The sequence below is a fragment of the Equus asinus genome, chromosome 21 (genome assembly GCF_041296235.1).
Source record: "Equus asinus isolate D_3611 breed Donkey chromosome 21, EquAss-T2T_v2, whole genome shotgun sequence".
Classification (NCBI taxonomy): domain Eukaryota; kingdom Metazoa; phylum Chordata; class Mammalia; order Perissodactyla; family Equidae; genus Equus; species Equus asinus.
Genome location: NC_091810.1, coordinates 37,246,734 through 37,259,557, shown reverse-complemented (window position 1 = coordinate 37,259,557; position 12,824 = coordinate 37,246,734). Strand labels below are relative to the sequence as shown.

At 40.0% G+C, this 12,824-nt stretch overlaps 1 protein-coding gene across 2 annotated transcripts in view; it reads left to right on the top strand.

The window, feature by feature from the left end:
- The window catches only part of SYNPR (synaptoporin), a 289,023-nt gene that overhangs the window by 240,381 nt on the left and 35,818 nt on the right, over positions 1-12,824 (top strand). For both annotated transcript variants that reach the window (XM_014859284.3, XM_070492940.1), the window contains one exon: positions 3,212-3,410. In XM_014859284.3, the coding sequence (XP_014714770.3) occupies positions 3,212-3,410 (199 nt within the window). The remainder of the gene's footprint in view (positions 1-3,211; positions 3,411-12,824) is intronic.

The following is a 12,824-nucleotide window of genomic DNA, read 5'->3' as shown; positions in this document are numbered from 1 at the left end:
CGACCCTAGGCAAACACTAACCTCATCCTCTCCCCAACCCTAGGCAAACACCAACCTACTTTTTGTCTCCATAAATTTGCCTATTCTGAACATTTCATATACATGGAATCATACAATGTGTGGCCTTTTGTGTCTGGCTTCTTTCACTTAGCATAATGTTTTCAAGGTTGATCCATTTTGTAGCATGGATCAATACTTCATTCCTTCTCGTTGACAAATACTATTCCATCCTATGGATATACCACATTTTGTCCATCCATTTATCCATTCATCAGCTAACAGATGTTTGGGTTGTTTCCACTTTTTGGCTATTATTAATAATGCTGCTATAAATATTCTTATACAAGATTTTATGCTGACAAATGTTATCTTTTTTCTTGGATACATATCTAAGAGTAGAATTGCTGGATCGTATGATAACTCTATGTTTAACATTTGAAGAACTGCCAGAGTATTTTCCAAAGTGACTGTACCATTTTACATTTCCACCAGCAATGTAAGAAAGTTCCAATTTCTCTAATTGGAATTTATTATTCCAACCTTATCTTGTTATTCCAATCCAATCTTGCCAACACTTGTTATTCCTGTCTTATAATCTTTTTGATCATAGCCATCCTAGTGGGTGTGAAGTAGTATTCCATTGAGCTTTCTTCCTTAGCTTATGATCTGGATACTTTCCACCCATTTTTCAAACTGCAGTTTAAAAATCACTTCCATAGGACATCTTAGTTTTCCCACCCCACCCCCAGACTAGACTAGGGCTCCTCTCAGAAAACTTCTCTTTTCCCTCTAACCTTGAGGTTCCGCATGGCAGGAACCATCCCTTCTCATCTTTGTTCCCCACTCTATCCTCAGCATCCAGCCATTGTGTGAACTACAAAGTTGCTTGTTAAGAATATTCTGAATGGATATTACAAAATAATGAGGAAAAAGTATACATTTGATGAAAATCACCTGTGTCAGAATAATTGGCATGATTACTTTTTAAATCCATTTCATTTTTCAGCGTTCCCACAGACCAAACTATTGGGAGATGTTTTAACATCTCTGGCAAGGGGAGGAGTATATCTACAATATAAGCTTGATGAATGCTTCTGTTTTCCTGAATTTTACTGAAGCTGTACATCTTTCTGGTTGATAAGAAATGAGACGAGCCTCAGTCTACACAAGCAAAATCAAGTGGCCTGTGTAAACAGTTCTCTCTTAAGCAGTAAATGAAGCAGAATAGGTTTCTGAGAAATGAGCAACTCAGTGGGACTGCCCTTTCCCGCCTTGGCTGTCAACTAGGCTGCACTCCTGGAGCTGTCGAGTCAGTAGGTCCGGGACAAGGCCCTGGAATATACATTCTTAACAAAGCCTCTAGTAATTTTGATGCTAGTGGTCCATGGGCTTCACTTTGAGAAAACATCTATCCTAGTTAATATTCTCATTATTTAACAGAACAGGTTAATGGAAAAGTTAAAAAATCAAGCTCTGGAGTCAGACACAGATTTAAATCCTAGGCCCAATTTACTAGCAACGTGGCTTAAGACAAATTACTTAATCTTTCTAAGCCTATTTCCTCATCTGTTAAGGGGGAGGGGGAAATAAAATACCTACATTATAGGGTTGCTATGGGCATTAGATTAAATGTTGCAAATAAAACACAATGTTGGGCACATAAGAAATACTCCAATGTGTTAGCTGCTATTGCTATTATTAATTTATCATTATATTATTATGCACATTGTAAGGGAATGTGCACAACAAATCTGTTTTAAAGAGATCAAGTTTTGCTTAAGAACAATACTTCTTAAGCATAAGTTGAGAATTTACCAAGTTCATCAATGGCTTTATCATCGCTGTTACTTCTGTAGATAATTTCCAAGTGATACTTTACTGATGTCGCTAAGCCTAATACCTAATACCACGTCTTTTACAAGTGCCTCCCTAATACTCCAGGAATAATTTAGTCCTTTGTGAAGCAGCAGAATTTTGGCTCTTCTGTTGAATTACGGTTCATGACCTAGTTCACAACCTGAACTGTTGTACTGGATCTGACGCAACTTCTATAGGTGTTATTCACTGAGCAGAAAGTATTGCCCCCTAAAATTTTATTTTTCTCTGTTAAGTAACATAGTGAGCCTGGATGGGGTCCTGATAGAACTTGTGCTCTAAAATAGAAGTTCTAAAAGTTAAGTCAAATTAGGATCTATCAGTCATCTTACAGAATCAAGAATGTTCTTTCACTTATCCAAGTCCTATTTCCTGAGTGCCTAACAGTGTCAGGTGTTCAGGATATAGAGAGAAGAAGACGATCAAGATCCCCATGATCTGGGGCCGGCCTGGTGGCGTGGTGGTTAAGTTTGCATTTTCTGCTTCGGTGGCCCGGGGTTCACTGCTTTGGATCCTGGGTGCAGACATGGCACCACTTGGCAAGCCATGCTGTGGTAGGCTTCCCACATATAAAGTAGAGGAAGATGGGCACGGATGTTAGCTCAGGGCCAGTCTTCCTCAGCAAAAAGAGGAGGATTGGCGGCAGTTAGCTCAGGGCTAATCTTCCTAAAAAAAAAAAATCCCCATGATCATGGAGAGGATGGTGGAAACAAAAATACAAGGAATCAAATCTATTACCAAGACAGGTTTGGCTGGTGATGAGTGCTTTGAAGGACATTAAACAGGGTGATATGATGAAATGTCTAAGGGAAAGGAGCTACTTTAGATTAATGGTCAGGAAAAGGCTCTCCCAAGAGATGATGTCTTAGGGGACACCTGAATGCCGAGAAGGAGCCAGCCATGGGAAATGCCAGGGGACAAGGTGATTTAGGAAAAGGGAACAGTCAATGAAAAGACTCTAAGCCAGGATTGTGATATAAGGACCTAATGTAAGACCTGGTGGGTCAACGTTAAAGAGTTAAGAGTTTGAGTCTAAGTACCGTGAGAAAGCATTGGAGAATTTAAGCAGGAGGATGTCAGAAGCTATTCATCATCATTTCAAGTTCGCTTTCTTCATCCCTCCTCCCCTCTCTCGAGAGTGACTAGCTATTGTGAAACCCAATGGAATGATGTTTAACTGCAATATTTGCTTCCACATTTCCAGCTATAATCTCTGTAATTTCCGTAATGAACTCGTCACAAAGGCATGCCATAACACTGCGGAATCTCATCTCACTTTGCTTTAGAACATGTAGACATAGCATTTTAAAGAGTCTCCTTAAATCTGGCCCTTTAGGTTGCACCAGGTGACATTCGAGGTGCCCACCTGCGAGGGGAAGGAGCGGCAGAAGCTGGCACTGATTGGCGACTCCTCATCTTCAGCAGAGTTCTTTGTCACCGTTGCCGTCTTCGCCTTCCTCTACTCCTTGGCCGCCACTGTCGTTTACATTTTCTTCCAGAACAAGTATCGGGAAAACAACCGGGGTCCACTCATTGTAAGTGGTTTGCATTTTGAAATAACTTTTACTGTCCCTTCTCGTTTCTTTTTCCAGTGTTTGAAGGGCTTTGGAGCTACCCGAGCCCTCAGGGCAGGTATTTCAAAGGAAATCACATTGTTTTTCATCCAGATCTCTTGGATCTAAAACAAAAATGTAATGTCTGTCATTCTTTTGTGACTCTGCATTGGAAAAGTATCATGAACTTGCTAGTAACCCCTCTGAAATAAACGGTTGGAAGAGCCATGAGATCAAGGAAAGAGTAGTGAGGGTTGCTGCAGATTTACTTATAATTCCAGCGTTATGGAGTTAGTCAACCAATTTTCTCACTGGTTATTTAGATAGTATGACTTGTTCTTATTTGAAATGCATTATCCCCTTAGTATATGATAAGTTGGGCATAGACCAGTTTAGTTTGAAGATGGAGTTCTCCATCGCTCTCTCTCTCTCTCTCTTCCCACCACCAACCTTCCTCCCACTTTCTTTTTCCTTATACAGTGGTTCAAGGACTCACATGGGTAAAACCAACAAAGCCCAGCATATCCCAATAGTGACACACATACACCTAGGGAGGCCCAACAACTCTCAAGGGGTACAGGGATGTGGGTAATTTTAAGGAAATAGATTTTAAATTTCTCAACCTTCACTTGTACATTTGCCTAAAATGTATCTTACTGAGAATGCCCTACATCTGAAAATATTTTGCTGTCTTTTTTCTCAATCACGTACTCCCATTTTATAAAAGAAAAGCATCCTTTTTTTCCATCCCAAATATTACACAGTACATTGGTAGCATGCAAAACTTTTGAGGTGCTAAAAAAAGGGACTATTGGAAATGTTGGTGTTGGTAGACGAAAGTGAGTGATTCTAATACCTGGATAATGTACTATTTGCATATAAGGAAGTTTCCAATTTCTTTCTTTCAATAAAATGGCAAGTCCTAATCTACTTGTCAGGTGATAGACCATTAAAAAATAATTTTTGATGACAGATCATTATGTCATCTGGGGCATATAACTCAGAAAGAATTCAAAGAAATTAATGACATTGCTGTAACAAAACTCCATCCATTCTCCTCTACTCATTTATGCGAACAAGCTTTCTCAACACATCTATAAAACAAAAAATGGGAATAGAATTTATGCTGAATCACGTCTCATTCTAGAAATAAATAATATTTGTCCCCCAAAATATATAAACTCATTGAAGGAAAAAACAGCCCAATACATTTCTAGTAAAAATTTTACTGTTTAAATTTAATAAATATTAAAATTTATAATACGTTTGTATTGTTTTGGACAATTGTGCATTAATATTTGTAATGATTATAACCCAAAAGAAATTTTTGATACTTAAAGTGCTAGGGTCATGGGTAATTCAAAAGTAATTTAAATTTATATATGTATTTTTGTTGCAAAGAAATATAATAGGATGATTGATAAAATGCTTTCCAGTATTAAAATATTATATTAGGCTATAATTCTGTGAAGGAAATCTGGAAATACAAGTTCAAAGAGAACAAAAAGATGATGTAAAATTTCCAACTGTTAAACAAGAACTTTTTTATTAGTTTTTTAAATGGAAAATAGAGAGTGTCAAATAACTATTCCATTGGACTCATTTAAAAATGGATACCATGGGTCTGTTTTAAAATATCAATACTTACACCAGAAATTATATTCTTTGCAACAATTTAGATTTTTTTTTTTTGATGAGGAATATTGGCCCTGAGCCAACATCTGTTGCCAATCTCCCTTTTTTTCTGGAGGAAGATTGCTACTGAGTTAACATCTGTGCCAGTGTTCCTCTATTTTATGTGGGACACCACCATAGCATGGGTTGATGAATGGTGCTAGGTCTCAGCCAGGATCTGAACCAGCCAACCCCGAGCCACTGAAGCAGAGGGCACCACCTTAACCACTACATCACTGGCCCAGCCCCCAATTTAGACTTTTAATAAAAACAAAATTAGATGTAAAATTTATAGAGGTAGGAACACAGTTTTTCAAAATTCTTTTAGGGAGTATGTGAGTAAAATAAATTTTACACATCTTTAGTCTAATCTCTATATTATAGAGACCTGAACCTTAAAATAAACACATTTTGAAGGGCAACAGGGAGAACTCTCTGCAGAACTTTTTGATTTAGTTTTAAGGGACAGGGAAAATTCACATTTGTAGCACTTTAATATATTATCTTGGGAAAAGAAGAGTAATGGAGCAGAACTCAAACCTTTGAACGGGCATCTTTTTTATCCTCTCAAATTGGAGGTAGGAGTGTTAATAGTTTTAGGATATCTTTAACAGAGTCTCCTATACAGATAGATACGCAGAAGACACTGCTATACATATGTATATATTATATATATATACCATAAAACCAACATGCACACATCCATTCCTGAATACATGAAGATATGACCACAGAATTCAAAAGTCTGAGGAACTATCCTCACTTCTAGAGAGAAGTTGACTCAGCTAGTTTGCCCATAAAATGGGAAAAGATCTCTTTTGTTATATAAAACTACATTCTCCTCATATGACATAATCTTGCGAAGGCATGCTACTTCATCTCTGTGTCAGTAGTCTTTCCCATCAAGCAGGATATAATGATATCCTGAATTCTGTATTACACTGGGTAGGTTTTGTTTTATTACATTGTGGACGAAGAGGAGGGGCAGGGGAGATCATTCTAGTAATAAAAAAGGAAAGGCGCCTAGATGAAACTTCTGTGATACTAAACAACTGATGTGTTCATTACTTAGGAGATAAAAGTTAATTTAAAAATGAGCCTGAGTCCTAGGAGTCACAGAGGCAGAATGAATGTGGAGGATCAGCGTGATGCCACTGCAGCTGCCAACGGCAAACCTTAACAATTCTGACCCTACCAAGATAAGGCCGTGATTGGGGGAGGAAGGGAGGGCTATTATACCCACCTTTAATTGTGAGTCAGCAGGTTAAAGCAAATCCACAGTGTGAGCAAGATCTCAAGAAGGTGGTTCAGGGGCCGGCCCGGTGGTGCAGCGGTTAAGTTCGCACATCCCGCTTCTCAGCGGCCCAGGGTTTGCCGGTTCGGATCCCGGGTGCAGACATGGCACCCTTTGGCACACCATGCTGTGGTAGGCGTCCCACATATAAAGTAGAGGAGGATGGACACAGATCAGGGCCGGGCTTCCTCAGCAAAAAAGAGGAGGACCGGCAGTAGTTAGCTCAGAGCTAATCTTCCTCAAAAAAAAAAAAAAGAAGGTGGTTCACATCTAAGAAAACTTTCATATACTGTATTAAATCTACTTGTTTTAAGCCAGTTCTATTTATTCAGAAAGATAGCTACTGATCATTACTTGGGAATCTCTGTTCTTGTTACCATCTCTTCTTTTTCATTCTTGTTGCTTTGTTTTTAACAAAACACATTTTTTTTCTTTATTCTGTAATTCAGGATTCTCCAAGTCAAAAAAACTTTTAGTCTGAAATAACAAGGTTAGTATATTGCGCTGACATGAACTAATTTAAGCAGTTTAAAGAAATCAGGTATCCCTCTAAGCTAGTTCACATCCAAAAATTAACAATTTCCCATCTTGCTCTGTAATCCGCTAGGGCATGACGTTACACATCATGCATAAATAAGATCAATGGTAGGAAAGTGATGAGGATGGTAATGGTGTCTATAATAACAACAGTAATGGCAACTGGTATTGATTGAGTTTCTACTAGGTGTCAAGCTGGTTTAACACTTACAACAACGCCAGCTTATATTATTATTCACGTTTACTGATGAGGAAAGGGACGCTCAGAGAGGTTGCCCAACTCTCCCAGGTCACCTCACTCATAGTCAGAGGGTAGAGAGTTTGAACCGAGGTCTCTCCAAATCCAGGGCCCAAATTCATAGCCACCATTTTGGACAAGAGGGTCCAAAATCCTGATAGGCAAAGTGTTAGGAAGTTAGAGGGGTGGAGGTGGGTCAGACAGATTGGTTTATACATCTGGACAGCTCCTATGTTATCTTACTCTATTTAGAGAGAAACCAAACCCTATAACCTCTAGACTTTTCTGCTCATTTGACTGTCATAGAGGTTTTTTTATTTGCCTTCAAGATCCATTTAGAGTTATGGGATGGCTGCCATGGATATATGATGCCAGAATAACATGAGGGTTCTGCTTGTGCTGCTGTTTATCTCTGTTGCACACGGAAGATGTCATTGGTAGAAAATAAGCTTTAAAAATGCCCAAGATCAATGTGTATTATGAATAGAGATTACCAGGACTGATTCCTATACATTTGCAAGCAGTTGTGAGCAATTTCAAACAGACTGGGGCCAAGCTTATCAATGGCTATTTTTAAAAAATATCTTTTTCTACTGAATATGCTTGACAAGACAGCACATCTTTAAGTAAAAAATGAGAATTTGAATGTCTTTAGAAGTAACATAATTGTTAATGATGCTGAATGACACAATAATGAGAAAATCGGGCCAAAGGAATCAGCCAGCTACTGTACCTCACTAAAATAAGTTCCTTCTTCTGCAGATGAATAAATATCAGTTCTCAGAAAGTGGATATGGCCACCTGAATGGTGCATAATTGTGGAATTGAAATGTCACATTTGGTTATATCATTTTGTCATCTTCCTTAGAGGACAGTTTTAAAACCAACCTCCTGCCTAGATTTCTGTGGCAGGATATTCTGAGCCATTTTCAGATCTCATGTCAAACAGTGATACTGTGAGGCTTTACAGATTAATGTAAAGTAGGTTTTAAAAAAAATAACATCTTACAGGGCTGACAGAGTGCTCTAAGAATGAGTATATAATAAACACCATCCGCATTCTGGTGGATCCTTGTCATGAGAGATTTGGTTTAAAGTGACTACTCTAGGAGCTTAAGGAGAATCAATATCCTTCTTGAGATTTCATGGGAAAGGAAGGGGCTGGGCTATTCAAACTCTCCTTTTCCCATAAAGGAGACCAGGTTAACGGGAGGCAGTTTATGGACTAGAAGTGTTTGCCCATTGCAGGCACGCAGTGGTATCGTGGCTCACATTTGGTTTATGCCCAGTGCATTCCAAATATTTTCATATTTCTCATCTAGCTTAAAATAATCCTGAGAGAGAAGTAGAGTAATTAAAATCAACCCCATTCTGCAGATTCAATTTGACTCCTCTTCACTGAGCACCAGGCATTGGAAAATGAGGACCTGGGCAATTAGAAACCTTGCCTGTGGTCAGAGAAGAAGTTAATGGCGGAACAAGGACTCAAACTCTTAGTCCAGTGATTTTAAGGCTTGAGGCTAAGCTACAGAGTCCTGGATTTTAATTCTCCCGTGTGACCCATTATTTAACATTTGGAAACCCGTTACTTTATCTGTAGAATGAAGCTAATGATAACACACGGGTCACAGGGCTGCTGTAAGGCAAGCAAGCGTTAATGTTTGCAAAGCGTTTTGCACAGGGAAAGGCACACAGTAAGCAATCAGTTAATGGTATCTAATTGTAATACTGTTACTGTCATTCATTTTCATTATTCTCTGCCCATTGCTAAGTAGTACCTTAGCCCTAGCCCTGTAAAGGGAAATTGCAGGCGCCTTCCTTTCATTGCCTGCAGCCCTCACAATTCCACTTTCCTCCAGGTCCTCTACCCCAGGCACTGTCTTCTCCTCTGAATCCCCCAAGGATAGAGCTTGACTCAGAACTACTTCTAAGATCACAATTGCTAGGTTGAGCCATCCGATTGACCTTTCTGTATCTGGAACCCCACTCCATTAGATGACTGGAAGGTGGGTTTTTAACCCCCTAGACCTAAATAAGCCTCCTCCTTCTGAAGTAAGGGCTAAGGGCATTACTAAGGAAGGAAAATAGGAGGCAGACAGAGCTGGATGCTCCAAGAATCAAACACTGGTTCCTAACCATCCACTCCATCTTTCTTGGCTGTAATCAGAGATGGAAATCAGAAGTGCAGTCTCTGAACTATTGTGAAATTGCTAAGAAATCTCTCTCTCTCCTCCTCCGTTCCCTCTCCTTCCCTTCCCCTCCCTTCCTTCCCTCTTCTCTCCTCTCTTTCTTCTCTCTCTCATCATGTTAATTCCACTTCACGTCTAAGTGTATTTCATTTTAACAGGTAATACGTAACTTCCACAGGCAACATGTATATATGGGTGAATTAAAAGCATCCAGTTTGTGAGAAAAGTTATCTAATAATTATAACTCTCCTACAAATGCTGGAGGTTTGTAGATGGGCTTTAGGAACCTAGAGGATGAAGTATACCTCCGCCTAGAAGCCAGGGCACTCCCTCCCGGGTTCCAGGGGGCGGACTAAGACTAAAGACTGCTCCAGAGCATCTGGTGTTTGGTGAGAGGATGAGTGGGAGATATTATTTTTGAAGTTCTCCCCCAGCTGCAGTGTATTTGATGCTAAGAAGAGTAACATCGTTTGAAGCTCCCAACGTGTATATCTTGTTAGTTATGGGGAAGCCTGTCAGATTTGTACACTCTGGCTTGTGGGGTGTGTGTTTGTGTGTGTGTGCGTGTTTTCCACCTCCTCACTCTTTGAAACAAGAAGTGTTGATATTAGGAAAGGGTATGGACCTAGCCTTAAATGAACTCTTAATCTAAACTACTAAACATTTTGCATCAACAAACGCATTTTTCCAGAATTGGCTCCACACTTGAAAGAAAATAAATTAATCCATTTAGAATGTTCCCAGCATACCTATCTACATGTTTTATCAGATTTTACATCCTCAGCTCTTTTCCAGCTTCTTTATGATTAGTGGATTCTTAATTACAATTTAAACGATAGTTAATTCCCACGTATTTGGTACCACGTTTCTCCAATTAACTAGTTAAGCAAAGAAATGAGCTGTAGTCCAATAGCTTTAATAAAGGCAGTGAACTGCTTGTAGAATCAGTGGGATTCTCCAGGAGCCCAGAGCTCTTCTTACCCTGTGTTGGAGTCGGTGCCTTCAGAGGGCTAGTGGAGAATGTCTGTCTGAATCCCAATGCATTTTTGTCAGATTTTCTCTCATTCCAGGGAACTCGTCATTCAACTAGAAAATCAGGACCTCATGGAAACTTGGCAAAGCCCCAAATGTGTCTTTCCTGTGTGTTTCTTTTTTTCGTTTAAAACAACATGGAACGTGAAATGTGTCTACTCCATGACGCAGCACACGCGGAAGGAACTGTGCTCCCGTTCTCAAATAGACCAGTGGTTCTCAACGGGTTGGAGGGACATTTGGCAATGTCTAGAGACGTTTTTGATTGGCACTACCTGGGGGGATATTGCTGGCCCACCATAACATAGAACTATCTGGCTCACAATGTGAACAGTGCTGAGGTGGAGAAACCTGATTTACAGCAACAACCAGCAACTGTTGAGCACCTACTGTGTGGCAGGCACTGCACAGCGCTTTTCTGTTGTCTTCTCTTCAAATGTTGAAGCTAATCTTTTGAGTTTGGTATTTTAATTTCTATTCTTGAGATGCAAAAGCTGAAGCTGAGGAAGTTTAAGAGACTTGCCTCAGGTTACTTGCCCTGAGGGCAATTCAGGTCTATCTGGCCTCAGCTCTGAAGTGGCATCATTTTTATCTGAATTCTCCCACTTATGGAGAACACTCTACCCCTCACTGTGTCCATTTCTCTTGGTCTATGGATCTTACTGCTGGCTCTTGGCTACCCCCTTCCCTCTGTCTTCTTGTGTTCCGTCTCTTAGCTACCCCTCAACACACAGACACACTTTCCTCCAATCTAAAGTTTCAGCTTCATAGCCTTTTTCTCCCAAACTCTGCCTTCTAATCTAGCTGACATACTAGAGGGGAAAATGCCAACCCCAATTCTTTAACCAATTTTAGACATTAGCCCTGGAAGAACTCTTCTATTTTCCCAGAAGCCTTCAAGAGCTTTTATACTGCCTCTAACTCCATCTCTAATTATGAAATTTGAACCAATTTGAATGTTTCCAAGCAACTCAGGGCACTAGTTTAAACTCAGGGCTACAGGTCATTTCAGTGAGACTCCCAAAATGGTATAAAGCTGGGAACGAAGGGAACAAAGATGTTTCCCTATTCCATTAATAGCTATCCACAGTTTTTTAAAACTAATTTTTCTTATATTGGTTTTTCCTTATAGTATCCCCATTGGGCACTGTTGGCTTTTAGTTTTTGTTTTCCAATCCAACAAAAGTTCATGTGAATTTCCTTTTTGATTACAAGACAAAGCTCTTTCTTGGATTCAAGAGTACTGATCATGGTGCTTAAGTCCCACTGGGTCCCAGACCCTGTGCTAGGCACCAAAGACACAGAGCAGAATAAGACCTAGCTCCTGGCCTCAAGCTGCCTGCCTTATTCCTCTTACTCTTGAGGGCAAAAGCTATCACAGGGACAGAGGAGGGATCAGTGGCTAAAAATTCAGGTTCTGTACCCAGACTGCCTGGGCCCAAATCTCAGTAGTACCACCACCTGTCATCTGTGTGACTTTGGGCAGGTTAAGAAAGTCTCTGTGCTTTCATTTCTTTGCCTGTGAAATAGAGATAACAATGGTTCCTAACATATAAAGTTGTTGGTCAGTTTAAATGAGTTATTACACATAAAACAGTTAGAACACCACCAGGCACTCAGCAGGTGCTCATTAATGCAAGCCTTTATTTTCATCAGCCTTGGATTGTTATCTGCCCTGGTGTCTGTACCGTGCTTTCTATGTAGCTGGTGTTTATTCAACCTCAGTGGACTGATTGGCTGAAAAACAAGTGGATAAGTACCAATTCCACTGACTTTCTCATCTTGAGAAATGCTTTGGAAGGCTTCTTTTTGCACTGTTGACGTCAAATGGTCTTTCTTATTATTTTTTATTCTTTGAGGCTCCAAATTCAGCATCAGCTGCTGTCATTACAGACAAATGCAATCAGCCCTAAGAGGGGGTTTCCCCCTGGCCCCCATCACTTGGTTTCTCTCTGTTCAGCTCTCCTACCTCCACCGTGTCACTCAGATCTCACGCTTCAGGGAAGGAGCGGAAAGAACACAGCTCCATTAAATGAACTAGGCTTCAGAGGACAGGAGCTAGAATCCCTCATCAGGGGGCAAGCCTGAAAATGACATGAGAGTGTAAAGAGTACAATTGTGTAACAGGAAGAAACTTGGAAAATTTGATTATTTGGGGGCATCCAACTGAGAAACTAGGTTCAGACTTTCACCCTCCTCCTCATCATCTTTTGAAAATGGTGAAATATCTCCCACCTCCCCCCTCAGCGTGATGGCAAAAATATCCTTACTATTTGCTAGGTGTATTTCTTTGATTCCAGAACAAGCAGACAGTGCCACACGCAGCTTTGGATTCGCCAGGGCTCTCAGGAGTTTGAGAATGTCTTGCACTAATACCCACAGTTCATTAAACTTTCAAATAATTGGCACAAAGTCCAGAGCTTGGATTTTTC